Raw genomic sequence first — 27,526 nt, 5'->3', positions numbered from 1 at the left:
TGCGATTGAAAGCTGACGTTAAGTGCCTCTTTCATTTCAGACAGCGGTTCGATGTCTGACGTGCCGCTGCGCAGCAGGCGAGGCTGCAGGCCTCGCGCCAGGTTGCTCAGGTAACCGCTTTACGGTCATCAGATGATGAATACATACGAGACGGAGACGGAAGTGCTGAAATATGCAACAGTGTGTTTTTTATTTGAAGACTGTTTGGCTACGGATACTTGGCATTGATCGGAATACAGTTGTTGTTTTTCTTTTGTGCAAATGGCAAGAGCAGTAAGACCTACGCGATTCGATCCAGCACATACAGTATGCAGAAAGTCCAGACATGGGTGTGGCCGTGAAGAGTCTGTGGTGGGGTGGGCTATTTGGATCAATGGTGAACAGCTCAGTCCAGTGATGGTGACCCCCGCACCCCCAGTCTGAAAGCAACGGGGGGGTTGGAGTGAGTGCTGTTCTGGTTTGCAAAAGCTAGCCGCGCTGATAAATAATTTCCCCTCTTCAACCGTTTAGCCTTGCACAGTCACCAATAAATTATTGAAAAACGTCTCTCCAGAATGCTTTTTCTCCAGAAAAATGATCAATGTAACATATATCTTTATGCAGTATGGCTATAAAACCAAACAAAAAAATAAAACCATATTTTAAACCATATAAAACCAATTTTTGCTCAAATATAGTACTCTCTGTGTTATCTGTGTACAAATCACATTGTGGTATTGAAATACAAATGAGTTATACATGTTGTACATTATGTGGTTAAGTACAAGCTGCACATTAAAACGTGATCGAGGAAGTAAAGAAAAATGTGATGAGAGTGTAAAAAAAGATACAGAAAGATGGCGGAGTTGACAACACAGCGTCGGCTTTTACTTTTCCAAAAGGTTCGGCTCAGTGGGACCCATCAAGGAAGACAATCGCAGCATGAACCTGAACATGTGACGCCGACGGCAGACAGGGCGTGGCCCGATTGCGCGTGTCTTTGAGAGAACGTGTCTGCAGAACATGCAAACAGGCTTCAGGTTCTTGGGCTTGGTTCTAGTCCGTGGAGATTTGCTCTGGAATTGGGGTCCCCCAGTGCAACTGCTCAGGAGTCTGCCGAATATTGCAGAATAATACAACTACTACTAAAAAAAAATTATAATAAAATCTCTTTTGACATCCATTGAGACTTTGCCATGCGGACCGTGCATAGCCAGAAGAAGCCATATCTGCATTCAAGCACACAGGCAGAAACGTGTCAGAAGCAGGTCAATGAGCGTCGTTAATTATGAAGCATTCGCCCCAGTCTTTAGCCAATGAAAGCGGACTTGCGACGTCTCCGGTGGCGTTGCCGGCCGAAGCTGGAGCAGGGTGCTGTTCCACAAACAGAGTTTATTAATGCAGCCGAGCTTCTCAAACGCTCCTCGCGTAACCATGCCGATTTCTGATGTTTGACACTATGTGAATAATTAGGCACTATTCAGATCGTAAGAATGGCTGTTCTATGCACCAAGCCTAAGGTGGACTTTCAGATGTTGGGTGAACTGATACAAAAAAAAAAAGAAAAAGCAAAGCATCATTACTGAATACGTTTTCTTTGTAATTAAATGGGCTATTATCTCAAGATTACACAGTTTCAGAAAGGATCAGAATGATAAAATACCTTCAGATTGACACTTTTAATTTCATTAATAACAGCATTTTGTATGGCAATAGCTTTCACACAAGTTTTACACCAATAGCTCAGCAAAGTTATTCGAACGGACCCGTCACTGAATGACAAAGCACATTGCAGCGCAGCATTTCATTTACAATTTTCGTATATGCAAAGCATCATTTGACTTGGGAGGGTGACACAAGTGGACGCTGCCATTTTTAAAAGGCGCGTTGCATCTCCACTATTGCACATTATACTTCTCTGCAAAAAAAAAAAAGTATTCAAGGTTCTGGCTTTGAACATAACATGATAACAGCCGTTACAGTTGTTAAGGGCAAAAGGTATTCAAGTCTGCCCCCCCCCCCCTTCCTTCTCAAAAAGAATAAATTAACACCAACATACTAGCAACACATGGTCACCGGTGACTTTTTGGCTTTTCCTTACTTTTAAGTGTGCAGGAGCTGGTGAGGGAGGTGAGTAGAATTTTGATGTAAAACATACACACACACATTTTACACTCACACCCTCAAACGCCCTAAACCTCACACACCCTGCAAGCAAGCTGCTAAAAACCTGTACAATATATTTAAATACTGTATATACAGAAATAAAACACATGTAGTTATTAACTTTGTTTCCTGGTGATCTGAGACGACTCGCCCAAAATTAGCAGTAAAAACTGGCTTCCTTCCTCTAACAAGCGTCATGGTATATAAAGGCAACTAGCATTTAGCGATGGCTTTCTCTCTCACAAAATCGCACAGTGGCCCTAACTCGCCTCACGCGGCTCATTTCACTCCTTTTTACTGCAGCTTCTCTGTGTGGTGTGAACAGGTTCTATTTCAGGAGGAATCGAACAAATTGGCCCGTCAATCAAGCCATTCAGCTAAACTATGACAGAATGTGTACAGCTTTCCACAGCCAGAAGACACACACACACACAAACACACACAACAGGACAGTCGCTTTAAAAAAGTAACGGAGGCTGCGGGAGGCCAATCAATCATGTGCTTCAAAATAAAGCAGCATAGCGAAGTGGAATTCCTTTAAAAGCAACACAGCACCGTTGAAGTCTATTATGTGCTACACCTGCATGGGTTATGAAGACAAGACCTACAGATTCCATTTTTTAAATGAAGCTCTGGTTCCATGGTGGAGGTTTCCTCCAGCTCAGGCTGGTGCACTGATAGCTGATTAGTATACACAATATTTTAAAATGGGCTTTGTCATGGTCATCAAGAGTCCTTAGTGCTGGAGAGCTCCCTCAGAAGGAACCTACAGACCGAAGCATCTGTGAGGACAACTTGATCTCCACATGAACGTGATTGAATTGCTTAGCCTAGGCTCAAATGGGAAGGGTGTGGCTCTGAAAAAAATGAAAGACACAAACATCGAGCGACTGTCCCTGGCACAGTGGAGTTGGGGTGAAATTACTATGTACTAGGACTCCATTACCCATAACCCCCTCCCACCCCTTCTCAAGAGGTCTACTAGCTAAGTATGCTGGGGTGAGAGGGGCTAGATGGTACTGTGTACTAGGATCTCCATTACCCACAATCCCCTTCATTTCCCCCATTTCCCTGTTTTACTGGCTGAGGAAGTCGATGCTAGCTTTGACGCTACGCGAGGTGGACACGTCGAGTGCCATGGCACGGATCTCTGTGTCGCCAAACTGCATGAGCGTCTGGATCTCACGCCTCACCCCTGGGGCGGGCGCCTCCGTCCCGCTCAGGTCCAGGCGCAGCGTGCCGCACTTCCGCACACCGGGGTCCGAGATGAAGGCCACCCGCTCCTTCTCTGAGCAATAAATGTGGATGACGATGACCTGCTGCGAGGGCTTCGCTGGTGTGTAGCTGCGCTTCACTGTCTCGCCCAGCGCCACCGACTGGTCAGCCGAGATGAACGTGTCGAACACGTCAGTGCACCAGCGAGTGCCATCCTTCACCAGCAGCTTCTCAGGCGGGTGCTTTCCCTCCACAAAGCGATTAAGGACGCCAACACCATAAGTGAGAGGCGAACGGCGCACTTTGATGACACCGGGGTCTAACCCAAAGAGCACCGCCCCCTTTAGGATTGTCAGACCCACATCATGTGGGATGATGATGCGGCTTCGGCCCTGAAGCATATCTTGGACGGCTCGCTGGAGCAGCGGTGACTCGGCAAAACCACCCACCAGGAAGAGGAACTTGATGTCGGTCACCTCAGGTTTGTCAAAGAGCTCACCTGCAGAAGAGAGGTGGAGAACCATGTTGTTTTTGTCATTACACCCCATTCTGACCAAACACTCAAATACTCAATCATGTAAATGCTTAGCGCATAGCGATAGTGCTCTATATACCTGTGTTTTCTTGGTTTAGTTCAGAGTTCAAGTAAAACTATAGAGCAAACCGACTCTCCATATTGAGATACACTGGATGAGAAGTGAAGAACTGTGTGCACAATGAGGGCAGTTCTTCAGAGCTGTTCACCTCAGGTCCACCAGCAGATAATGCAAGAGCCGGGCGACCCAGTTTAACACAACCCAGCACTACATCAATAATTCAGCAGGAGAGAGGCAGACATGTGGAGAAAGAACGAGGAGGAAGGGAGAACCGGAGAAATAGAGCAAAAGACAGAAAGAACAAGAGAGGGATGGGAACAAGGGAGAGCGAGACAGAGCCCTGAGGTCTTACTAATGTCCCAAATGTCAGTCCTATGAGCTGAAAATAGCACACCAGCCCTTTTCAGTTGGTCTTGTTTCTTGCACAAAAACACACACAAATACTATACACACTCATTACAGTAACTGGTCATTACATCATTCCACGCGGTTAAAACGGTCATTAAAAAGCCATCGACCGAGTCTGCAAACCCCAGACAGCAACTGAGGTCTGTCAGTACCATTTCGGAGAGCCGGTGCACCTGTACTCACGGAGGTGTTGGATGATGTGGTCAATTGTAGGTTTAAAGAGAGCGTTCATTGCATCTGGGCTCATCCTCAGCATGCCTTGAGAAGACCACTTCACAAAATCCACGCTGGAGCAGAGAGACAGAAAGCAATTCAGTACCATTCTGCACATTTTTAACACTATACTGTGAATCTCAAGACCAGCCCCAACGTTTAGCTGGTTTGCTCAAACAACGATCAATAACTTTACTACAAACAGAAAAGGGGGTTCTTTCAGAGCAACATGATCTTCTAATATTCAATCTAGTTGAAATCTGACCCCTTCATTGATGCCTTGGTTTTTTTAAGCCAGTAATTCTGGGATGGGCCTTTATATGGCTCTCAAATGGGAAGCGCTACCACCATTACCAGGAAGCCAAGACCCCCGAGAATGCTTTACAGACAGGCCGTTCATGTGATAGTCTCTACCGCTTCGATCCGCTCAGACAGTCCCCGGGCAACTTGATCCACACAGAGCAGTTATATCCTCTCAATCAGTCACTAATATAACCAGTTTCCAGAGCTTAACTGTTCGTATCAAAAAATGTTGATTTATTTTAGTTGATTTATTGTTGATTTATTGTTCTGATATTTTCTGATATATTTTATGACTGTATTCTGTGCTCCACATGGACTATATAAAAAAAGTTACAGTTACAGTGCTGCACTAGAATCCATTTGGCTGTTGTCTGATTGATATGTTTGGCTTCTGGTCCACAAGCGACTCTCCTACATTACATGAGATCTTTGCTGATAAAGAAAGATTTTACGTGATGCTTTCAAATGTTGAGTGCATTTGCAATAAAACAAATTGCAATTGCAACAAGCACATGAAAAATGAAATATGCGAGCATCATTTCAAAGATAGACAATTTTAATAAACAAATTAAATATTCAGACTCTGTTAAGATGTTATCCCTCTTTCATGAATTCAAATAATAATATCTCACACAAACCCCAATCTCTATTCACGTGGGCCTTAATTGAATCGCTCACGTGCCTTGATGGTGTAAATGACTGTGTATAACTGAATACCACCAGTTCGGAACAGTCCTCCCCTGCAACTCACTTGCTCTTGCGCAGTGCATGCTCTACACTGTGGCCTCTGAACTTCTTGTAGTAGTCGATGAAGGAGAATGGCAGGTTGATGTTCAGGGGGTTGGTGCGGTCTGGGGCAGCCGCTCTCTTGCGGGACTCGAAGGCTATCATCAGGTCCACCCAGGCAGCCGGACGCTTGATCTTAAACTGGTCGATGAAATCCTGGCCGAAGATCTTACAGAGGAGCTTCTCAAATTCATAGTCAATACCAATGGAGCCGTATGGGCCACCTAACAGGCAGAGGGCAATAACAGTGTGTTCTTAATATTTTACATATAAAATAATTGCTGCAAATTTGTCTGACAACTTATTGAACAGTATCAGAAAAAAACTGAACAGCCAAATTTTGAGGTCACCTTACCTGAAGCCTTATACAGCTCCTTAAGATGCCCCTCAGGCATACGAATCTGATGAACGGTTAGATCAACCGTGCCACCACCACAGTCTACCACCACATACCTGTCACCTAGAGATGGGGCGGAAGATATGAGGGTCTTTAGCAGTGGAGGAGCATGGATCTGGAGGCATGGTGATCATGGAGCCGAATTAACATTATGCTTAAAGTTGATGTTATGTAGTGAACTGGAGCAGATCATTCTAGAACTTTCTGTGCAAAAAAGGAGTCATGACATGCACGGGACTCATATCTGTCAATATGCTCCATTCCCTGGGGGTTCAGTTGGGGAACAGTTCATAATGGAGCCCCACTGGGCATGGATTTTAATTCAGTCTACTGAACTTCCTCTTCTGTAGACCAGCTTACCGTACATATTTAGGTCATATGAAATATAGATAAAAGACAGTTACACACATGTGTTTCAGTGTCGGATCATATTAAACATTTTGGATTCAGTCTAGCAGGGCTATCTCACAGGAGTTCTTCCTACATCTAAAATCAGATCTTCCTAAAATGTTTTTGCTAAATAGTACACTATTTAAACTAATACACCGTTTACAGCTCATGTGAAAATTCTACACTTTTCCTGGATTAGACGCTGAAGGACTGAAGTTAAACAACCTTCAGAATCAGTAATACAGAGAGCCAAACAAAATCATACATGTCTCAAAAAAGGAAAATCCACTGCAGGACTACTAATTTGTAGCACTGCCCATCCCTGTCAAAAAATGTTAATGTCCTGTCTCTCAATTTTCCATCTGCAGTGTCTAATTCAAACAGCTTTCCTACACTGGTATTCAATACTGAAAAAAATATGTAACAAATTTGGTTTAAGGATGGACAACATAGACAAAAATATGGACAGATTCTAATGCAACAGTGAACGGTGACATTTTAGTGGCAGCCATCCTGTGACAATGAGCCGAATGGAATAGAAGTGTTAATTTTTGCAAAATCTGAAACAACTGTATGTATGAAGCTGTACTGATCTGGGCTGTAGTCTTCATGATTTTGAATGACAGACTGAATGAAGACGTGAGTGAACTACTGCTTTTGCTGAACGGTTTGTTGTATGGTCCAGAGGTTTGGACAATGGTTAAAACAGCGGAGATGTCAAAACATTTCTCATTACTCTGTGCAGGTTACAAATGCAACACGTTTAAGAGCTTTAATTGTCAAAATGATGGATCTTCCACATCCAATTCATGATGGATGGTCGGCGGCACAGGAAACAGCAAGAGCAAATACTGCAGGGAGGAAAATGCATAGAAGGAAAAGAATAACAAGTCAGAGAAAGAGGAAGAGACTCTACCTTCTGTCAGCTCCGACCAAAGCTCCCCTATGACATTTTCCACCAAAAAGGTTCGGCTCTGTCGGTTGCGCCGGACATGCTCCTTGGCTGGTTATTGACAGAGAGAGAAGGGTTGTGTGTGAGACAGTCAGAAGCGCAGTGTGAAGCTGTGTGTGACTCAAGGCGACAGGGTGTGGCTGCGACAGCATCATGGAGTCTTCTGGCATCTGTAGGGGCTGGAAGGTGCGACGCCACTGCAGCAATATTGATTTTGGACGCAGTTTAATGCCCTCTCCTCGAGTGCATGGCTGGTTTTGGGAAATGTTTTGCTTTTTTCGGTCTTTCACATACACTTTAGGTCAGTAAAAACCTGAGCTTTGGGAAAAGCTCCTCCCAGGGTGAATAATCAGGTGACGTAATTCAATGCAGGGGTTATGCAGTCAAAATATTGCTGTTAACATCTGAAGGGCAACAAAAAAAAAAATCACCCAGAGAGTTTGGCCCTAACTGTTCTACAGTTAGCAGTAGTCATAGTTTTATCGATCTTAACATTTTCAGTAACATTTTTTTAGCGAAGTGGAAAACAGCTTTAAAATACACCCGTAGACGTATTGACAGGGCCACGATTCCAACTTTCCCAAACCACAAATAAAACCCTAATCTCTTCCTCTTCACCAGTATGATGTGACCCTTATTATCTAAAAACAAACCCATCCCATCACAGTTTCCATTCATTCAGTCTTGGAAACGGAAAGCTTACGTGCCAAGTAAAGGACACTGGCTTTCACTGAGCAGAATAAAGAAGGCCGGAAGGACCTGAGACATGAAGTGATGACATAGCCGACTGGCCCTTGCATCGTCACTTCCAAACAGGACGTGTTCATAGTACGAAAGGGTCAAGGTCAGTGTCAATTTCCTGCACAGGCGGCTGGACGGATCTTCTTCCCCTCTCAGGGGAATTAGGGGAGACTTCAGAAACATCAGCAGCCTGAGCAGAGATAGGGTTAAATGTGAGGCCAGCGTTCCACAATGGCCGCTTTTACAGGGCCAGTACAGAAGAGCAGCTCAGTGGTGATTTGGACAACTACATCTGGAGCAAAAACAACTTGCCTTGCGGAGGAAGACGCCTCAAATAGAACCCGACACAAGGAGTCTACGCCTCAACCACCACCCAATAAAAGTGGACTATGTAGCCAGCAGATTATAAGGTTTGTTTGCTGTTTGCTCACTGCCTGGCATTCCCTCACTGCCCACTGCAATGCATTTGTTCCACATCTGCACAAAAAACCCCTTGAGCCAGTGCTCCCTGGATGTTAAATGGCGTGGTGGTGCTAGCCTCAGATCCACAGCCTCAGGGGAGTGAGGGCAGTTTGTCGCAAACCGTGGCTTACAAACTCTCTCCTCTCTTAACCGCCTAGTGTAAGAGCCTTTAGGGGAGTTCTAGAAGAGCTCAAGTTGACTTCAGTGGCCAGAAGCAGCTGTCCAAGGTCAGTCCAAGTGGAGAAACTCATTACACAGCAGACTGACATGCTGATACTTCTGAATGCAGATCTGGTGCTGAGTCAGGCATATGATGGTCTGGTTCCAATGACCTCTGAAGCCCGCTGATACAAATGCTGAGACTACGACGTGGGGTTTCTAAAATCTGAAGTAGACCCTCCTTGGTAACCATGGTAATTTTTGCCTTTTGCCTCTGGTTTTCTTCAAAGAACAGACCCCAACCGTGAGAGATAAGGCAGGATAAGGCTCAGGATTAATTGAAATAAAGTTCTGCATATGTATTCCAATGTCACAAACTGTGATGTTCCTGTTGAACAGTTCCTCAGTTAGAGATACACACCTACTCTCTTTGATACAGACCACTCTGCACCTGGATCCTGTCCTTTGCTGAACAACTACACCCAGGACTGGACAGACCATCCCGACTATGCCTCATAGTACTCTCATAGATAGGCTTATATAAATTGTACAAATTTATATGAGTGGCAAGAGTATGTGAACGTTTATTTTTAGTATCTGGTATGACGTTTCATGCAGCAATGAGCGCAGATAAATGTTTGATCTTGCCTGCACATCGATCCATATTTACCCCCCTACACACTGCAGTACAGAGGGCTCACAAATTCCCCTGCTGCGGCAGGTTACACTATACATATACTATCTCTGTACTGCTAGGATTCCTTCCTAATCCAGTGTCTCTGAGGACATTATAAATTCTTTTTCTCATCCAGTACCATCAGCATTCCAAATATGCATCCCAGCACACCTACTCAACAGTATGCAATCATTGGGTCAGTCATGAATTCATCATATATGTGTTGCAAATTCAGAAACACAGTAATTATGTTTTCTTACCATCTGATATTCTGTGATATTTCTAATCAAACAGTGGTGAAACTAGACAAAATCCAAAAAGGCCATAAAGGAAGGGGATCTGAAAACCAAAAGAGTCTGGCATGCGTGTGGATCCAAAATGCAGATATTCAGCCTGATAAAAAGAGCCAGTCATGTGAAAATGGCTAAAGCCCATCGGTCAGAAATGACCAGTTTGTGGCTGTTGCTGTTCCCCATGCTGCCTGAATGAGATGGAGAAGGTCACAGGTGAGAAAATATTTGAATTGCCGCTTTTTTATGCAAGGTGATGCATCCAAAAAGGCAATTGAAATATGGGTTCTAGGTACATGGTCACACCGATCTGGGATGGTGGCGAGGAGAAGAAAATGTGGCATGAGAGGGATAGGTGAAGGTGAATGGTTAACCGTGCAAGTGGATGAGTCTTCAAAAGGTTTATTGTGACACTGGTGTACATGACCGTACAGTCAGAGGCTTTTTATAATGAGGAAATTTCATCTAAATTGTAGGTGTAAGAGTTTTTTTTTAATGCACCCCATATCCCAATCTGGCATTGACGAGTTGGGAATTTCATGTAGTTTTATTTGTACTTCAAATCAAGAGTTTTATGTATTTACATATCTATTACAATTCCATTTAAAAATTGTCACCAGAGCTCCATAGTCCTGACATGTGCCATTTTACACCAGTGTAGCTTTCCTCGCAATCTAACATGACAGATGGTTTATTTAGCATCACTATTATTGCAAAGGCAAAACATAATAAACCATACAATGATTTATTAGGCATATAGTAAACCATAAAAAGAAAGAGGAAAGAGAAGAATGTGCGCCTCTAGCCTAGGCTACAACTGCTCAGGGGTTTTGTGTGTAACTTAGAAGTGCATTTTCTGCATTTCTATTCACTTATTCACACAAACGCCTTTGGTTCGGCGTCATCGTGTGGTGTGCAACACTCCCACCTCTTCTCAAATGCAGAAAGCACACAGAACACGTCAGGCTATGTACTGTAGGAGAATTACCCTGGGTCATCACCGAACCAACGTTGTCCGTGGGGCTGTAGCCATTCATGGACGTCTTGGCACCCAAGTCCACCATCTGGTGTAGGCGGAGCTTGCGACAGTAGATGGAAGCAGCCTCGGGCTCCAAAGCAATGATGAGCTGCTCAGGGTTCTCACGACAAACCAGGCTGGCCTAGTTGAGCACAGACAGGAGGAAACGTTCACCATTACTACCGCAGATGAACTCTCTTTCCTAAAAAATGGCAAGAGTTCAAATACAGATAAAGACTAACAAAACAAATAAGGGCTCTTTAATCACTGATTGCCATTAAGACACAATTTTTCACTGACGCTAAGAGTAGCACCATGTGCAAAGCATGGAGCTTGTTCACTAGTGTAAGGTTACGCTGCACCCTCAAGATTTACATAAATAAACTGATTCCCCATAACCAAAACTAGCATTTTTTTATTATTATATATATTATTGAAAATCCTGAGGAGACAAAAATCCTGAGGAAAATTATGGCCCACAGGCCAAATCCAACCAGTTGGACTTTTTAATCCGGCCCGCCGTAGATTGGTACCAAATTGTCCGTAATTATAACTGCATTAGATTGACCCTTTGCTGTAATGCCTGTCCTTACACTAGGTGGTGACAGGATTTTACACTGGCTTGCACGGTAAATGAGTTGTCATGTATGGCAAGTCAGGGCCAATAATCTCCAGGTTTTATAGGTTGCAAAAGTTCAATAAAACACAGTCAGTGTGAAAACACCGTAAAAAGCGCAGTTGAAGGAGTGTTCAGAACGGCACAGCGTTTTCACACGACACGTGCTGCCCAGGATGGCCTGAAAGTCCTCTGTGCTTCCCGCCAAATAAAGTTGAACTGTCAGGACCCAGTCAGTAATGCAGAAAGTCCGACCACACCAGCCAAGGAAAGATCTCCTACGCTGCAGATGATGCACCCAGCTGCTACAATACTCCTGAACAAAGGGATACACTTATTTTTATTCTCCTTAACAATATTAGTCAATATCATGAAAAATTATAACCTTTGCCGACATTGACTAGGTGGCACATATTTATTATGTGATGGAATGAGGCCGTATTTCATACATGCCTTTTCATTCTTTTGTACTACTAGATATAAAGAAACAGATCAAATCATTTAACACGCACACCTCAAATACACAAAATGCGCATATCTCAAACATTTTATTCCAGTGTGATCATGAAGTACAAAAGGATGATTACTTGGGTGCAGTGTAGGAGATCTGTCCTTGACTTTCTCTGTTACTGATGGTGTAAATATGAACAGTGTAATTTTTATGTTTATGTCTGATATGTAAATAAATTCTTTAAAAATCAGAGGATGTGATTTTCTGGATTTTTTTCCACATTTTGTCTCTCATAGTTGAGGTATACCTATGATGAAAATTACAGGCCTTTCTCATCTTTTTAAGTGGGAGAACTTACACAATTGGTGGCTGACTAAATACTTTTTTGCCCCACTGTATATGGTGCTGGCCCATCCCATATTTTCTCAGAAAACCATTTAAAGTCAATGTGGCTTTTAACTAAAAGGTTTGCCCTCCCCTGCCTTACACAAATAAACAATCTCATACTTGTATGTAGTGTGTAACGCTGATCTTAATTATTCTTTCTAAGTAACAGTACATCCTTTATCCTACATGTGTGCCTGAGTGGTCTTTCCCACGTGGTCTATATTGATCCAGGGTAAAAATAACACTCATCATCACATTTTCTCTCCTATCTGGCTGCTGTAGGTCAAAAGTACATTGAATGCCAATCATGTGGATCACTGAACCAAATGCTCCTGTAGTGCTAGTGGTATCTTAATGGCCTTGTACTGCATCGTCTTCAAAAACATTCGGAAGGTCTTTCAATGGTGCCAGAACAGAACAGCACTTCTTAAACCTTCACATTAAACTCTTACTATGAGCAACCTTCAAAGAAACAGAGAAAAAATCGCTGATTCAATTAGTTCTTCTGTACAATGTACACTACTTGAAGTTCAATAGAATAATATATAAGAGCTTAATATAAGAGTTTAAAACATTAAAAGATTAAATGAACCACATTTTATTTGAAAAGCAAGGAAGGTCATTCTCAGAGAAGAGGGGTTACGAAAGGAACTGAATTCATGTTGTAGACACATAGTATGAAGATGGAGCTGGTCAGTTTTTTTAATTAATTATTTGAGGGCTTGAAGTGTATGGAGATACTTGGGTTCTCTGAGACAGGGTCTTACGGAAGTGTAGAGAAGTGTCGAGCCAATTACAACAGGCCTTCACTGAAAGCTCTACCTTGTATGCAGCCTCCCTCATGAATTGCTTGGCAGGCATCTTCCATATTGCTGGCACTGTGATGACCCATCTTACATCGGCATTGTCAAAGTCGGCACCAGCCTGGTCACTCAGCTCCTGAAGGTGACAACGGTTCCCTGTGATTAATGCTGTGTTGTGTGTGGATGGAGAATGGAATAGTACAAATAGTAACACACTGCGTGTGTGGTGTACATAACACTGTCCTCCTCAGTGTCACTAGAACTTTGGTCACGATGCTGGGAGCTCTGAGCCCCTCTCAGTGAATTTCTACTGTCTATATTAACATATTTTTTTGTTTGTTTTTTTGGAATGAGTTTGAACTTCACTTTATTTTCTGTTGACATGGCCTGAAGTGTTTTCATGGCATTAGGTTGACGCGCTGTAATTATATAGCTTTTGGCAGGAAACAAGTGGCATGGAGACCCTGAGTGGCTTTGCAGGCATGTCGTCAGAGTCTCTTTAGCATGGCTGATTAAACAATTGGTACCGTGGACGAATGTAATCAACCATCCATGATGGGCCTAGCCTTGACTACCCTGTTGCCGGATTCATGAGTTACTGACTGCTAGACATCCGTAGAGTGACACTGGTTTGCTTGCTTTGCTGGATTAAACTTCTCCTACAACGCCTTCTTATATTTGTGGAGCATGACAAAATGCAAAACTTCAAATGATGTAAGCTGTCTGTTATGTTCTAAATACAGGAACATCATTGACCTTGAAATATAGTCGCTGAACTTAATTTCAATTGATCCTGATTCTTGTTATATCTCTCAAGTTTGGGCTCACCTTCAGGGCCTGTTCTTTGAAGAAAGCCAGTGCATAGGCAAAAATGTCTAACGCTTTCACTTTCTTCCCGTTGGCCGCGTGGAGCTCCGTGTCGATGGAGAGATTCTGGAAAGACAGAGATACGTGCATGAGAGGCATACATGAACTCTGGATCAGCGAGTGGCCTTGCAGCTCCCTGCATTTCCAAGGCAATTTTCAGTTCATTATATTTTTCAGTATTGCTCAAGAGATCAAGTAAAATATCATTAACAGACCACAAAATTACGCCTGTTATAGAGACATGGTCCCACAACAACTAGCCAAGCAACCAGATTACATCTCGTAAAGTGAAACTGGGAAAAGAACATCAATGCCAAACTGAGCAACTGGAGTAATTTTGTACTGAATAATGTAATACTTTTTTATATTTCTGTTTGCGCTTTTAAACCGATAAGCACTACATGCACCGTTCCAGAACAATGAGTATAGGTAGTTCAGCAGAAGATAGGCACTATGGCCAAATCAAAAGAAAATTCATCACAAATCAGAAACTGCCCATTGTCCTGTGCTTGAGCTTACGGCAGTCGTGTGAAGTTTCATCTTAAACTTTTCCAGGTACAGCCATTGCTTGGACTCTGTGGGGTCCAGGTCGTGGTAAAAATCACGGGCCGCATAGCCAAAGCTGTGGAACTTCCTGTCGGGCGTCAACAGGATGGTGGTTGGTGTCTTCTGATTCGACACTCCAGGGTCTCCGCCCTCCCAGCGCCTAAGAAAGGAGACCTCAGCCAATCAGATCGTTAGCATTCACAATGTTGATGAATGCAAACTGTGAAAAAAATACAAATTTGATATGACATGAAATACTACCACTAACATTACATTTAATTCACTCATCCATAAAAGATATAGAAGATATTCAAGGTCAGAGCTCTAAATTAGAACATTTCATCAACTTGTTCAGGCAGCCTTATATGCAGAATTTTCTCTATTAAACCCCACAATAAGAACATGGATGCTAGCAGCTAACAGTTCAGAGCACAAAGTGAACATTGATGCTCTGTGGAAAATAACGGCCTCACTAATGAGCTTTCATGTCTCTCTGGACAAGTGTCAGTAATGTCCTTAGATTAGATTATCCACAGAAGTGCATCAAGGGAATCCAGCAGAGAAGAACTAATTGGGATGCTCTGTCAACCGCAGGGAACTAGCTGCTCATTTAAACCACAGCGGATCGCTCGCCGTGGCCGGATGGACTGGATCTGCAGAGCGCCTCCTCTGCATCCTAATTCACCATTATTACAATTAAAGTCATAATCGTCAAGCCTGTTATCATGATCAACAACCATTACCATAGCTCTTAACCTGTAAATATGATCAATTACAGCACAGTCATTTCTGACCTGCCTTTTTCTGTGACTGAATTCTGGGAGTCTTGGGAGTCACGATACCTAATTAATTAAATTAGTCCTCTTTAAATATTATTCTACATACATGTATGTTGTATGGAAACAATATCATGTGACCATATACTGCCAGATAACATTGTTTTAATTGACCTTTAACCCTTTAAGGCAGGATCCCAAAATATTAACTCCCACGTTTTTAATAAAAATATTAACTCCTATAACACATTGATTACAATATCATGATATATAGAATTCTATATTTTTTATATCAGCTGATGACAACTTATATAACAAGAAACAGCGGCACATTTCTTAGTCGCTGCAATGGTTTTCTGAGAAGCAGAATATTTTGTCTTGCTGTCATGGTTTTTAGTCTGGCGTGCAACCAGTAGACTGGCAGGAGTTCACCCTTCCACAGGTCTTCATCCTGTAGCTGCTGGTCTAGCTATTGACTGGCAAACGTTCATTTTAAGCAGGAAGCATGATCACATTCAGAAGCCTGGACTCAAAGGACCAAGTTTCCTGAAGCGATGTCCTGTTGGGTTTAGCCACTGGAAACATTGTTTGGTTTGGGATTTGAGGAGCAGTTGCCCCAAATCCAAGCTAAATAATCAGTGGATCTGCTGTTACCCCATTACACTGTGTCTTTTTATGTGTGCAGTATCAGCACTGAAAACAACAAAATTAGCCCCTCTTATGCAAAAGTAGCAGAAGAGGTGGTCCAAACCCAAATCATTTTTCACTCTGTTACTGACATTTATTTTGAATATTTTAAAAAGTGACCAAATTATTTCATTAAATTAATAATTATTGAATAATTATTCTCCTAATCCCCAGGGGCTCAGATGGGCAGAAGAACCATGTTATGTTCCTAATGCTCAAGAGAAACGGACCTCTAAGAGGGCTGCACAGATCATGACTGCAGTCTAGCTGTTTCACACAAATACACATTACAAGTGCTCAGCATCAGACCAGATCCCATCGGCCACTTCATTCAGTATTTGACCAATGTACGTATGTATTCGCCAGCAAATAGACCAATGAGCCTGTGCATTAATGTGTGTGTGTGTGTATGGAAAGTGGAAATCTGGCCTAAAATCTTATTACATTTTGTGCAAAAATGCAAGTGAATTATTTCATTAAGTGTAAATAAAAATGTATGAAACAGGAGTTTGCGTGTCAGGAAGAGAAGTGGCAGGGAGTCTCCAGCTCAGAAAATTTTAATCCACTGGGAAATTTTTAATCCATATCCGAGGTTCCGTTTTAATTGGGTTTATAATTGAGGTCTTCTGATAAAAAAAGGTTACTTAGAGTACAGCAGACTTTGTAGTTACACAGTAAATTACTTGACATTCAGAGTATCTATCTATATGAGTCTTACGAATATTAATACTATAAGGCACTTTACGAACGGCAGTAAGAGATGACATGCATTTGTTTTTTTTGTTTCATTGCATATTAAAGACAATTAGGACTTTTGCTCTCTCTCTCATTATCTTTGCCGCTCACCTCATGGTATGAATGCACTCGGGCTCTTTAACAAATGCATAAGCGTATCCGCTGGAGGTGGTGCCGAAATCGATGGCAACCACCACGATGAAGGAGGCTCCGGTTTGGGCATTCTGGTCCGTGTCCTTCTGCTGTGACACAAGAACACAGCAAAAAAAATAAATAAAAAATCAATGCAGAGGGTGGAGATGCAGAGAAAATGACAGACGAGTAGCAAGCTCGGCTCTTACCTGTATGTGAGTGGGAGAGAGGGGTGTGATCCCAGGGTCGCCCATACTTTTTGCAGGTGAAGGAGTGGCCATTGCACCTGATGAGAAAAAAAAAGGAAAAGAAAAGTTCGGTCCAAGTGCTCAGCATCAGACCAGTGCCCATCGGCCACTTCCATTCAGTATTTGACCAATGAAATGGTTGATTTGACGTTCTTATGGCTAATGCATCAGCTTTTAGACACAATGACATTTGAATTGAATTAGAGATTGTATTTGTCCAACGCCATCATCCTCATTAGCTTGGCTTAATAACGCTGTTGAATGGCTCTCAGTGATGGGCCGTAATAGCGCTAGCGTATGTTTTAAAAGTGTCAGAGGATTGTCTCACCGCAGGACACCGCACTTTGTCATTTCAGTTTTTTTCGGCAATCGCTCGTCCCTTTTTCCTCTCCCCTGCAGCGCAGATGAGTGGCCAGAATGAACACAAGGCACTTTAGCGGGCAATTACGGGGCAAAATTACGGGACCACCTGTGGACAGCCTCTATCTAACAGACCGAGGCCGGCCCAAATCTCTATATACTCGGGATCGATTTTTTTTCCCACCTAAGAGTACAATAAAAAACATTAAATCAATACTTGAAGAGTAAAGTGATTGTGATGATAAACGGCACGATGGTAAAATGCTTTCAAGTGAAGTGTCATCTGCAGAATGAATCACTGGATTTCATTTTTTCACTTCTTTAAGCCATTTACTGGTTAAAAGAACATGCTTCATGTTTATATGGCAACAATGAAATGAGACGTTCGGTGGAAGAACATAAGGTTTAGTGGGGGTGATTAGAGAACATCGACGCTGGCCTTTTCAAAAGGCCGCCGCTGATCGACTGGCATGTTGATTGGGAGCGCTGATTACCTTCTGTTTGAGGACGTTTAATCACGTTCTTTACAATTTGCTTCGCCAGTCAGATGACACGTCACACACGCGAAAAATAAATAAAGAAATAAATCCAAACCATGCAGAATTTACCAATCTATCAGCGAGGTCAATCAATAAAGTGGACTCAGATGATGAATGCTGCGCGTCCATCAACAATATTGTTTGAACATATCTACTTTTCACCAACGTGTCTAAAACTCTGAACAAAGGAGCGTGGGGACAAATGTTTGTGTGTTTGTCTTCATGGGGCAAACACTCAATGAAGTGTTCAGAGTGACTGACAATGAAACTAATCACACAAAGGCATGTGATCATCTTACACACACAGAAACCTGCTTTAACATCAGTCACTCGTGTAAAATAAGCATACTGTTTGCCATGTAACATAATGACTTACATAATGCAATGTAACATAATGCAATGTAACATAATGACAATATTGCATGAGGCAGGGTGTGAACAGGAAGTGATAAAAGGTCCTTAAAAATTTCCTTAAATGCAACGTTACAAATGAAAAATAAATCAATACACAAATAACTTACAATAATAATAGGTGGAATTATGCTTGAACTGACTGATCTGTCTGAAGATCATGCAATTTAGAATCCTTGCCGATCAATCGATGCATCCCTAGGTGTGACGGTGTAGTCAACTTCCTGATATCGCACGAACAAAAGTGTTTCAATTCAACCGTGGACCTGGACGGTAAGAAATTGTAAATTCTGTTACCGCTGTGATGGAGAAACCATCCTCCCATGTATTCTGCTCTCTTCCTCTTCTAATCTATATTCAGTGGTCAAATGTGTCGTCAGAAGGACACGGCAAAGACATCTAGTAGAGCAAAGATAATGGACGCTGCCATTATGGATCAACTAGCCAACAACTGCGAGAGACTTGTCATTACCAGATATTAACACACACATTCGGCTCCACTTTAGTGAAGTGAAAGTGATTAATTGTCACATGTGTCACCCTCGGTGAGCAGTGGGCAGCCATGACAGGTGCCCGGGGACCAGTGTGTGGGGACGGCGCTTTTCTCAGTGGCACCTCGGCAGATCGGGATTCGAACCAGCAACCTTCTGATTACGGGGCCGCTTCCTCGGCCGCTAGGCCACCACTGCCCCACTGCTATTCGCCTTTGCCTTTTTAAGTATCATAATAAATAGCGTATGGTTAACTTGTCACTGAGGCATCATTGCATTGTGACATTTTGACTTTTGTTACAGTTTGTTCATCTGAGAACGTTAGCAGTGATCAAGCTGCTGAATTCCTGACATTATTGTACCTTCACGCCTGCAAGTCAGCTGGTGTTCAGGAATAAGCAGACGCAGCAGGAAGGAGCTGCACCGTCCACCGCCCGCGTTGATGATACGAGGCAGACTGCCATTACGAGAGGATGACGGCGGAGAGGCGGAGGGTCTCCTGTTTTTCTTTTCATTCATCCAGCCAGCCACCCCTCCAGAAATTCCTCTGGTGGTCTCGCCTGGAATGCTACACACTTCCAAAAAAAGAGGACGGGAAACAGCAGGGATGGAAGGTCACGCTCCTTCCTCCACGGCCAATGTACACGCTCGGAATTCCTTTAACGTGGGAGGTGCAAGATTAAACAAGTCAAGATCGTTCTAATAATAATAATAATAACCGAATAAATAAAATGAAAAATTAAATTACACACCGTGTTTCTTCTATAACAACAACAACAAAAAAAAACAGGAAACAAATCTCTCCCACTTTACTTCCTGTACGACCGCACGCCCCCCCTCAGAGAAAGAAAGAGGGGGAGGAAATATCACTAAAAATCATACACAGTACCAGAACGATCTTATTTGTACTCCACAATGCATTTATTTCATTTAGTGTGGTTTATTACATTGTGTACAATGGTAATTTTATTTAAATAAGGGTTCATTAGTGGCCTAGCAGGTAAGGAAGGGGACTCGTATCCGAAAGGTTGCAGGTTCAAATCCACAACGATAAAGGTGCCACTGAGGTCCCCTTAATTAAAAGCAGAGGACACATTTTGTTGTGTCGCCGTGTGCTGTGCTGCAGTGTTTCACAATGACAACCACTCCACTTTCACTCACTGCTGTACAGACAGTCAGTGAGTCTGGATTTTCCCACAGTCCCCCGGTTTTCTCCACCAGAAGGAAGTTCTGGTGGAGAATATTACATAACCTTCCTGGCAAAGTCTCCACAGAGCAGAGCTGCAGCTGAGATGACCAGGTCACTCTGCCATTAGCCTGCGAAGGTCGTGAAAGCCACGAGAGATGGGACGTGTGGTTTAAATGGATTTCAGTGGCTGTGCATAAAACACGCCTCCAAAAACCCTGGATCAACTGGAAGAACATGTTGGATCAACTGTATTCCGTCACTGGAACGATGACCAGTGACCACACCGCACATGAGTGGGCGTCAAAGGGTTCCCTCCTAACAGGGAGGTCAGATTCCGTCTGCCCAGGAGTGGTCAACCCACAGAGGTCACTCGGAGAGCAAGCTGACAAAGCAAGCGAGCAAGGCGTGAGGAACCCCAGAGCAGATCGGTCTGAGCACCAATAGGAAAAGGGGGCAACGCACACTATCAGCACATCATCCTGAGAGACAGGAAATGGGCCGGAGAGCTGCTGAGACCGCGCCCACTCTACATGCCGAGCAGCAGAAGCAGCTGCAACCGAGGCTTCTAACAGCCATTTCTATACGCATGTGTCCGGTTTTCCTGTGTGTGTGTGTGTGTGTGTGTGTGCAGCAGGCTTTATGTCCTCAGAGCTCTGTGAGAATGGAGGGAATTAAAGGAAGGTACTGATGAAAGAAGAAAGAAGCGAGGGCTGAGCGAGAGGGACGAGTGAATGCCATCTGTTCTCTTCGCCAGGGACATTGTCCCACTTCTGCCAACACAAGAGACCATTCATGCCCCACTGCAGAGAACACACTCTCAAATACACACATACACACACTCGCACGTCAATAAACACGCAAATCCAGTCTGCTCAGTCACAAACTCCCACTTTCACACACACACACACACACAACATCAAACCTCCACCGCCACACACACACTGCAAACACCACGCACCATGAACAGAGACCAGGCGCTGACTTCCCTGACAACACACACACACACACACACACACACACACACACACACAGAGTGATTCCAGACGAAACGTGGAATTCCACTCCTCCCCTTCAGGACGGAATGTACGGTTAAACAGCCCTTCTGCGAGGCTCTGGACTGAAGAAACTCGGCGGAATAAGATGCAGCTCGGGCTCGCTGCTCAAGGTCACGCGAGGGGCGCGCCATTTCCCACCGTCCGCTGAGACACCGAGGACGTGGACATAAATACTCGCCCGGCTGCGTTCCGGAAAGTGCGGCGGTTTGTAATCGGATTTAGAGAGTGCATGCGCGTGTGCTACCTCCCAGTTATAAAATAAGAACATGAAAAGCTGAGGAGTTTGCTTGGTTATTACTTTTGCATTATATTTCAGATTAAAAAATAAAGTCGATGAGTGAGCAGGAGGGACACGCCCACCTGACCGTTCTCTAGCGGCTGGAGTGCACGGCCAGAGGGAGAGATCCAGTTTCTGCCACGCCCACTAATTAAAAGCAATTCAAACACAGTGGAGCTGGACCGGGCTTCGAGAAAACGGATGGTGATCATCTGTGTGATTTACGATGGATGATCCACGAGGGAAAAAACAGGCCTTTGTAGCCAATTCTAGAATTCTCCAAATGTCTGCTGCGTTTGCTGGAAAATTACATTTTTCATGTCAAATAATAACACCAACAAAAAGGTGCTTGTTGTCCCTGTGAAAATACAGACATAGTGTGGTATCACCAGTACCACACATGGGGAGTCATTCTGCAACCAAACAATGCTCAACAGTAAACAAGATTTTAAAAAGATGGTGTGTATGGGGGGGAGGAGCTTAAATATAAAGAACAATGGGCATCCTTCCTGTCCAAAAGTGTTGGTCACACTGATAACAGGTCACTAGTTCAGAAGGAACAGGATGATTCCATATTAAACCCACAAATCAGGCCGTAGGGCTGATCAGGACCGAGTCAGAGTTCATTAAACCTTCACTGCACAATACGACACAGTATTACCAACAAAGTTATTATACACAAGTATGAACAACGAGACTTCGTCAACTACGCAGACAGAGTCTATATGAACGAATCTCAGCAGGAGCGTAATTCATAAAACGATAGCCCTTCATGTGAGACCGATTAGTTGTTCAGAGGTTGACGAAATGCAGTTATAAACATTTTAGAATATTGTAAAAAAGAGCGCGCAGCACAATGAAATAAAGGGGCAGTGGTGGCCTAACGGGGCAGTGGTGGCCTAGTAAGCGGCCCCGTAATCAGAAGGTTGCTGGTTTGAATCCCGATCCGCCAAGGTGCCACTGAGGTGCCACTGAGCAAAGCACCGTCCCCACACACTGCTCCCCGGGCGCCTGTCATGGCTGCCCACTGCTCACTCAGGGTGATGGGTTAAATGCAGAGGGAAAATTTCACTGTGTGCATCGTGTGCTGTGCTGCTGTGTATCACATGTGACAATCACTTCACTTTTTTTTTTTTTCTTTTAAAGACATTTGCAGTGTGCCGGCTGAGCACCTCGGTACAGATGACTCTATGTGCTCTAACTGGGAAATGTCCCTGGAAGTGTTAATATGTTAATGCACAGGGTGGAACACACTTGCTAATTTGAGCATATTTAGGGTTATTTTATAATGCATGTGCATCCGGGGGATCCCACTGAGATGAAAATCTCACGGACTTGGCAGATATACTCAATACACTGACCAGAGGATAAAACCAAATATCACTTCACCATATACAAGAAAGGATCAGAATTTGATTTAATTCTGTGGATTTTTCACTGTCCACGACCCACTATAAGAAAAATGCAGTTTTTCGTCAGCACATTAAGAAGCAAAAAATATTCAAGACCATCGGATTTATAGCCATAGCCAGTTCTAAACCCAGACAGAAAATTGTACTAATATTTTAAAACCTCTCACGTGAGTACTGGGACTGCACTCAACAACATCTGCACAAGTGTAGGTCCACCGTCCTGCTATCTCAGTGCCACCAAAAAATTCTCATAGATTACCAGTGCTGTCAGTGTCAATGCTGCTTGCAATTCATCTGGAAAAGAAAGAAAACACAATTCCAGTGCATATGATTTCCCTTTAGAGTGAAAGTGAGTGTTTTTGTCATTGTGATACGCAGTGTAGCACACACACCGTGACACACAACGAAATGTGTCCCCTGCATTTAACCCCTCATCTTGCAGTGGGCAGCCATGAAAGGCGAAAAAAAGGGTTCAAGATTAAACAGAATGGAAGTTGCAGGTCATCAGGCACGTGGGAGCTGTTCTCAATCAGGGTATATTTCAAAAACGTTACTTGTATAAGCTTCCATTCTTCAAGGCAGCAGAGAAACATCTCGTGGTTTTGCAGACCATGTGCAGATGAAGCTCTTTCCCCTGCTGGATGCAGCATAGTTTCAGCAAACAGTAAAAAATCAAGTAAACTCTCCATAACCGCTTGGTCCGACTCAGGGTCCCATCCTGGGACACTGGGAGCAGGGCGGTGACAGCCCACAGCAGAACGCCCTTTCACACTCATTAGGGGTGTAGAAATGAATCACGTAAACGATGCGTCGCGATGCAGACGTAGACGATTCTGAATCGATGCAGAGCGGAACATAATTGATAATATCGTAATTACATTGCTTGGGAGGTTTTCTGGCGCCCCGGTGTCTGTGACTGCCTGATCTGTGTACAGCGCTGCTCTCATCTCACTCGTACTTAAAAAACGTAATTTGAAGTATGCAAAGTAATTTGAAGTGATAAATGTGTGAATGTGAAGGAATAAATCAAAATTGATCAGCAGCATCACACAGTTTTACAGGTTCACGTTGTTTCCTTTTAAAATCGCTGTGCATATAGGCAATATTCACTTACTAACTAGTTGACTTACTAGTTAACTGATTAACTAACAACCTGGTTAACACAAAGTTCTTTATTTGAAACACGTCTCTAGAAGAAAGGTAACTTACTGAAAACGTGTTGGTGCTTAAAGTGCTTCCCCAAGCTGAAATTAAATCAGGATAAATGAAATTAAAAGTGCGAGTGTTTTAATGGCTTGAACTTGATTATCATCTCGGCCTGATGATCTGTTTTAGGGGAGAGGGGACACTGGGCCTGTACATTTAGAAGCGTTTTGCTTTTTCAGCATTTTCTCTCCTATCGTTCCACTCGGGCCCGGGCTTACGTAGCATTTCGATTAGCGCAGAAATGTCGGTCTGACTGCAGCACGTGCACTTTTAAACGCACAGGAATGTCTGGACCACGACCAATCAGAGGGGGGCCCCGCCCTCGACAATCTCTGATTGGTTTATAAATACGACATGGACCTAATATGTATCTGTTGCTGGAACCACCTGGAGTTTATGGAGAATTTTTCCCCTCTGACGCCAGGCCACACCAGTGCGACACCATTGTGAAACTGGTCACACTCTAGAGCCCTGCTTTGGACGACAGGAGGAAACTGGAGAACCCAGAGGAAACACGCACCAACACAGGGAGAGCACGCAAAGTGCGCCTACACACAAGACCAGAGATTAGAAGGTGTACAGGCACGTTGCTAACCACCACGCCATGCAGCCCCAACCCAGGCCGTAGATAAATCAAATCTCATTTATCACCAGTCGGAATAAGATAAGATAAGATAAGATAAACCTTTATTAGTCCCACAAGTGGGAAATTGCACTTGTCACGGCAGAAAGTGGATAGAAGAGGCTAGAGAATGGATAGAGAAAGAGTGGATAGAGAATCAGAGGCTCTGCGTTCCTACACTGGATTTTTAGCGGGTTAAAGTCACGTCTGGAACAGAACAAACAGAATAACAAACAGTATTAGCGCTTGCTTTTTTAATAAGTGAACAAGTTTGATATAAATTCTGATATATTTGTAGAACACAGTCATGGTACGTGTCGCGGTCATGGTATCTCAGATCAGTTTGGTCCGGTCAACCAGAGGTGCAAAGGTGCAGAGGCCACGAAAACGACCCTCGTGTAGCTTCGTACGTGACTTGCCAGAAAGGATGAGTCAGCAAACCGCAAAAAGTCCAAACTTCTCCGCGACCCTTCCGGAGAGAATGTTGGATGTTGACGGCAGCGGCGCTGCGAACGGGGCCGCCGGGCCAAGATCAACAGAGAGGCCTGCCGGCCAGCTGTTGTGCGTTTGAGCCGCACCGTGACGCCAAACATTTACACACGAAGCGGCCACACTTTCGCCACATGTGCCGTCTCTAACAAAAGACAGCCGTTCTCCCCCCGCCCCACCACGCCACGCCGCCGCGGCGTATCCCCACAACGCCGGCGCGCCACGCTAAGGCTGCAGTTAGCATCGGCTAACGCGCTCTCCCGCTTTCTTCCGTTCTCCTGACCCGACCCCCAACATTCTGAGGCACCCCCACCTCCACAGGGAGCCTCTCACATACGTACACGCACGCACGCCATTCCTCCGCGACCAAAAGACTCCGAGGGTCACCGGGGTGCAAAAAAAAAAAAGTCCGATGCACTTACACACGTTTGATTTTTCTGGCACATAAAAAGATGATTAATCCTCCTGTGTACATTTCGTGCGTGTTTTATTCTGTTTTTATTGCGTTGCACCAGAAGGGACTGGATTGACCGACCACAGCAGGGACGAAACAGAGACGGGCTCATCTCAACAGAAGGTAGATGGCTGGTAGATAACTCCTGCTGGGAAAAGGCTGCCCGGAACATTCCGTCTTGGAAGAACGGGAGGCGCATCCTCTTCTCCTCCTCACGATTTTACAATTTAAACCACGCGCAGCAACGTCTCTCTGTCGTAATGGGAAATTAAACTGTCATGTTAAAATACTGCGCTGTGGGCGTGGCCCGCCAGATCCACTGCAGCGTAAATCACTCAGACAGCAGACGTAGAGGAACGAATTCGTAGAAATTGCCCTTGGAAGTGCGACTTTATTGGATTACGTTCAAGGCGTTGAATAGGCGAGCGCAGAAAGTGGATTAGCCGACTGCCGACGGAGCGATAACGGGCCACGCCCAGTCAGGTCGCTCGTCACCCCGGCGGGGGCTCGCACTGCAGTCTTCCGGAGCGGCTCCGCCCGGCTCGGCCTCCACGTGTCTCCAGGGGACACGGCAAGGGCTTTGTCACCGCGGCGGGGCTCGACGGGCCTCCAGACCGCCATGGTCGCTGAGGCAGCAGTTAATCGGGCGCTGCGCTGCGCTGCGGCTTTTCGCAGAGTTACGGCTCTCGTTCTGCACGGGTTAAATGGAAGCGGCCTGTAAAAAGCCAGGCCCGGCTGAGGCGCAGGGCTCTGGGAATGTTCGTGGTGCCGTTCCGCCCGTCCAGGGAACAAAGGCCTCTTTATGGCTGCAGGGGCACCGTGGGAAAGGAACGAGCCTCCTGTGATGACAGAAGTGGGGTCCCAGGAAACAAACCACAACAGCAAAACTCAGATGTTGTAAGTGGCACTACATGACATTTTTCTGAACAAAAGTCACTCCTCCAACGACAGGAGGTGACAAAGGAGGTGACAAAAAAAAAAAAACGTCAGCACGGTGTGTTGACAAGTCCTGTCCAGGCCCTGATCTCCCAGAGTGTCTCTTAATTAACAGGTAGGTGACGCCCTTTTAAGTAGGGCCGCATCCTGACACCCCCGGTCTCCGCCTCCTTCACACCGTGACATCTTATCTCCGATGGCCCATCAAACTCCCCAGGCTGCAGCCAGACTCTTACAACAATGTCCCCTTTACAATAATGTCCCCCTGACCTTCACCTAGAAAAGAAATTAATCATAATAATAATTTTATTTTTTGTTATTTCCACAGCTGGCAGGAGGAAGGGTGAAGGAAGGGAGGAAGAGGGATCTGGGGAAGGGGGGGTCGCCCACGTTTCACCTGGGTGGGGGGGAGTGAGGAGCCATGCGGACTTTTGCTGCATTGAGTCACGGCGCCCCGGACCGGACCACGTGACCGGCCTCTGCACCGCCACGAGATGCGCCTTCCCGTCCCGAACCGCGGCGCACATCCGCGTACGCGATCGTTAAAAGAAAACGACGACGATAAACGATGGTAAATTTGCCGGGGACTCGAGTCGGCGCCTTTTAAAAAAATCGGTCCAGAAAGCGTGTGACGTCACAGGGCGACAGCACAGTTCACCTACAGAATGCGGTTTTAGGGGAGATGGCGGCGCGGAAACCTTCACGCCGGCCGCTGCAATCGTGAAAGTCGCCAAGAAGAGAAAAAGTCGCGCAGCTGCGCGTTTTACCTGACGTCCCGTCGCCCTTCGCCCGGATCGGAAATCTCCCGGCTCCCGCCGCGTAGTCCTCTCCTCCGGACAGCCGCACGCCGCCTCCCCGCGCCCCTCCGACGGATGGCGCACTTACAGGAGAAGTGGGGGGGGGGCGCCTCGCCTCCTCCCCACACCTCGGGGAAGGGAAGTCTGGTCTGCGACTTTCCGACTGCTGGTCCTCCCTGTCCCGCCCCTCCCCTCGTTCCTCCGCGCTCCGGGCGGCCTGCGCCCGGTCCAGCAGGTTAGGCTGTGGTGCTCCTGCGGCTGAGGCCATTTGCATGGCACCCACGTTCCC

The 27,526-nt window shown here is 44.8% G+C and overlaps 1 protein-coding gene across 3 annotated transcripts; it reads right to left on the bottom strand.

Annotated features, from left to right (window-relative positions):
• Positions 1–163: 163 nt before the first annotated feature.
• On the bottom strand, positions 164–27,526 carry hspa12a (heat shock protein 12A). 3 transcript variants are annotated; one of them, XM_028989755.1, is made up of 12 exons: positions 27,208–27,526; positions 16,961–17,037; positions 16,731–16,858; positions 14,395–14,581; positions 13,837–13,941; positions 13,028–13,144; positions 10,722–10,893; positions 7,370–7,456; positions 6,022–6,126; positions 5,632–5,890; positions 4,548–4,651; positions 164–3,859 (listed from the first exon to the last, which is right to left on the bottom strand). In XM_028989755.1, exons 1-12 carry the CDS (start codon positions 27,509–27,511, stop codon positions 3,222–3,224), a joined length of 2,283 nt encoding a protein of 760 aa, XP_028845588.1. In that variant the 5' UTR covers positions 27,512–27,526; the 3' UTR covers positions 164–3,221. The 3 variants fall into 3 exon arrangements, with proteins under 3 accessions (XP_028845588.1, XP_028845587.1, XP_028845589.1); XM_028989754.1 differs by having other exon boundaries at positions 16,731–16,861; positions 27,208–27,524; XM_028989756.1 differs by lacking the exon at positions 7,370–7,456 and having other exon boundaries at positions 16,731–16,861; positions 27,208–27,525.

Source organism: Denticeps clupeoides, chromosome 8 (assembly GCF_900700375.1).
Source record: "Denticeps clupeoides chromosome 8, fDenClu1.1, whole genome shotgun sequence".
NCBI classification, from domain to species: domain Eukaryota; kingdom Metazoa; phylum Chordata; class Actinopteri; order Clupeiformes; family Denticipitidae; genus Denticeps; species Denticeps clupeoides.
Note: the sequence above shows the minus strand (reverse complement) of the source record. Positions and strands in the feature narration are given on the sequence as shown.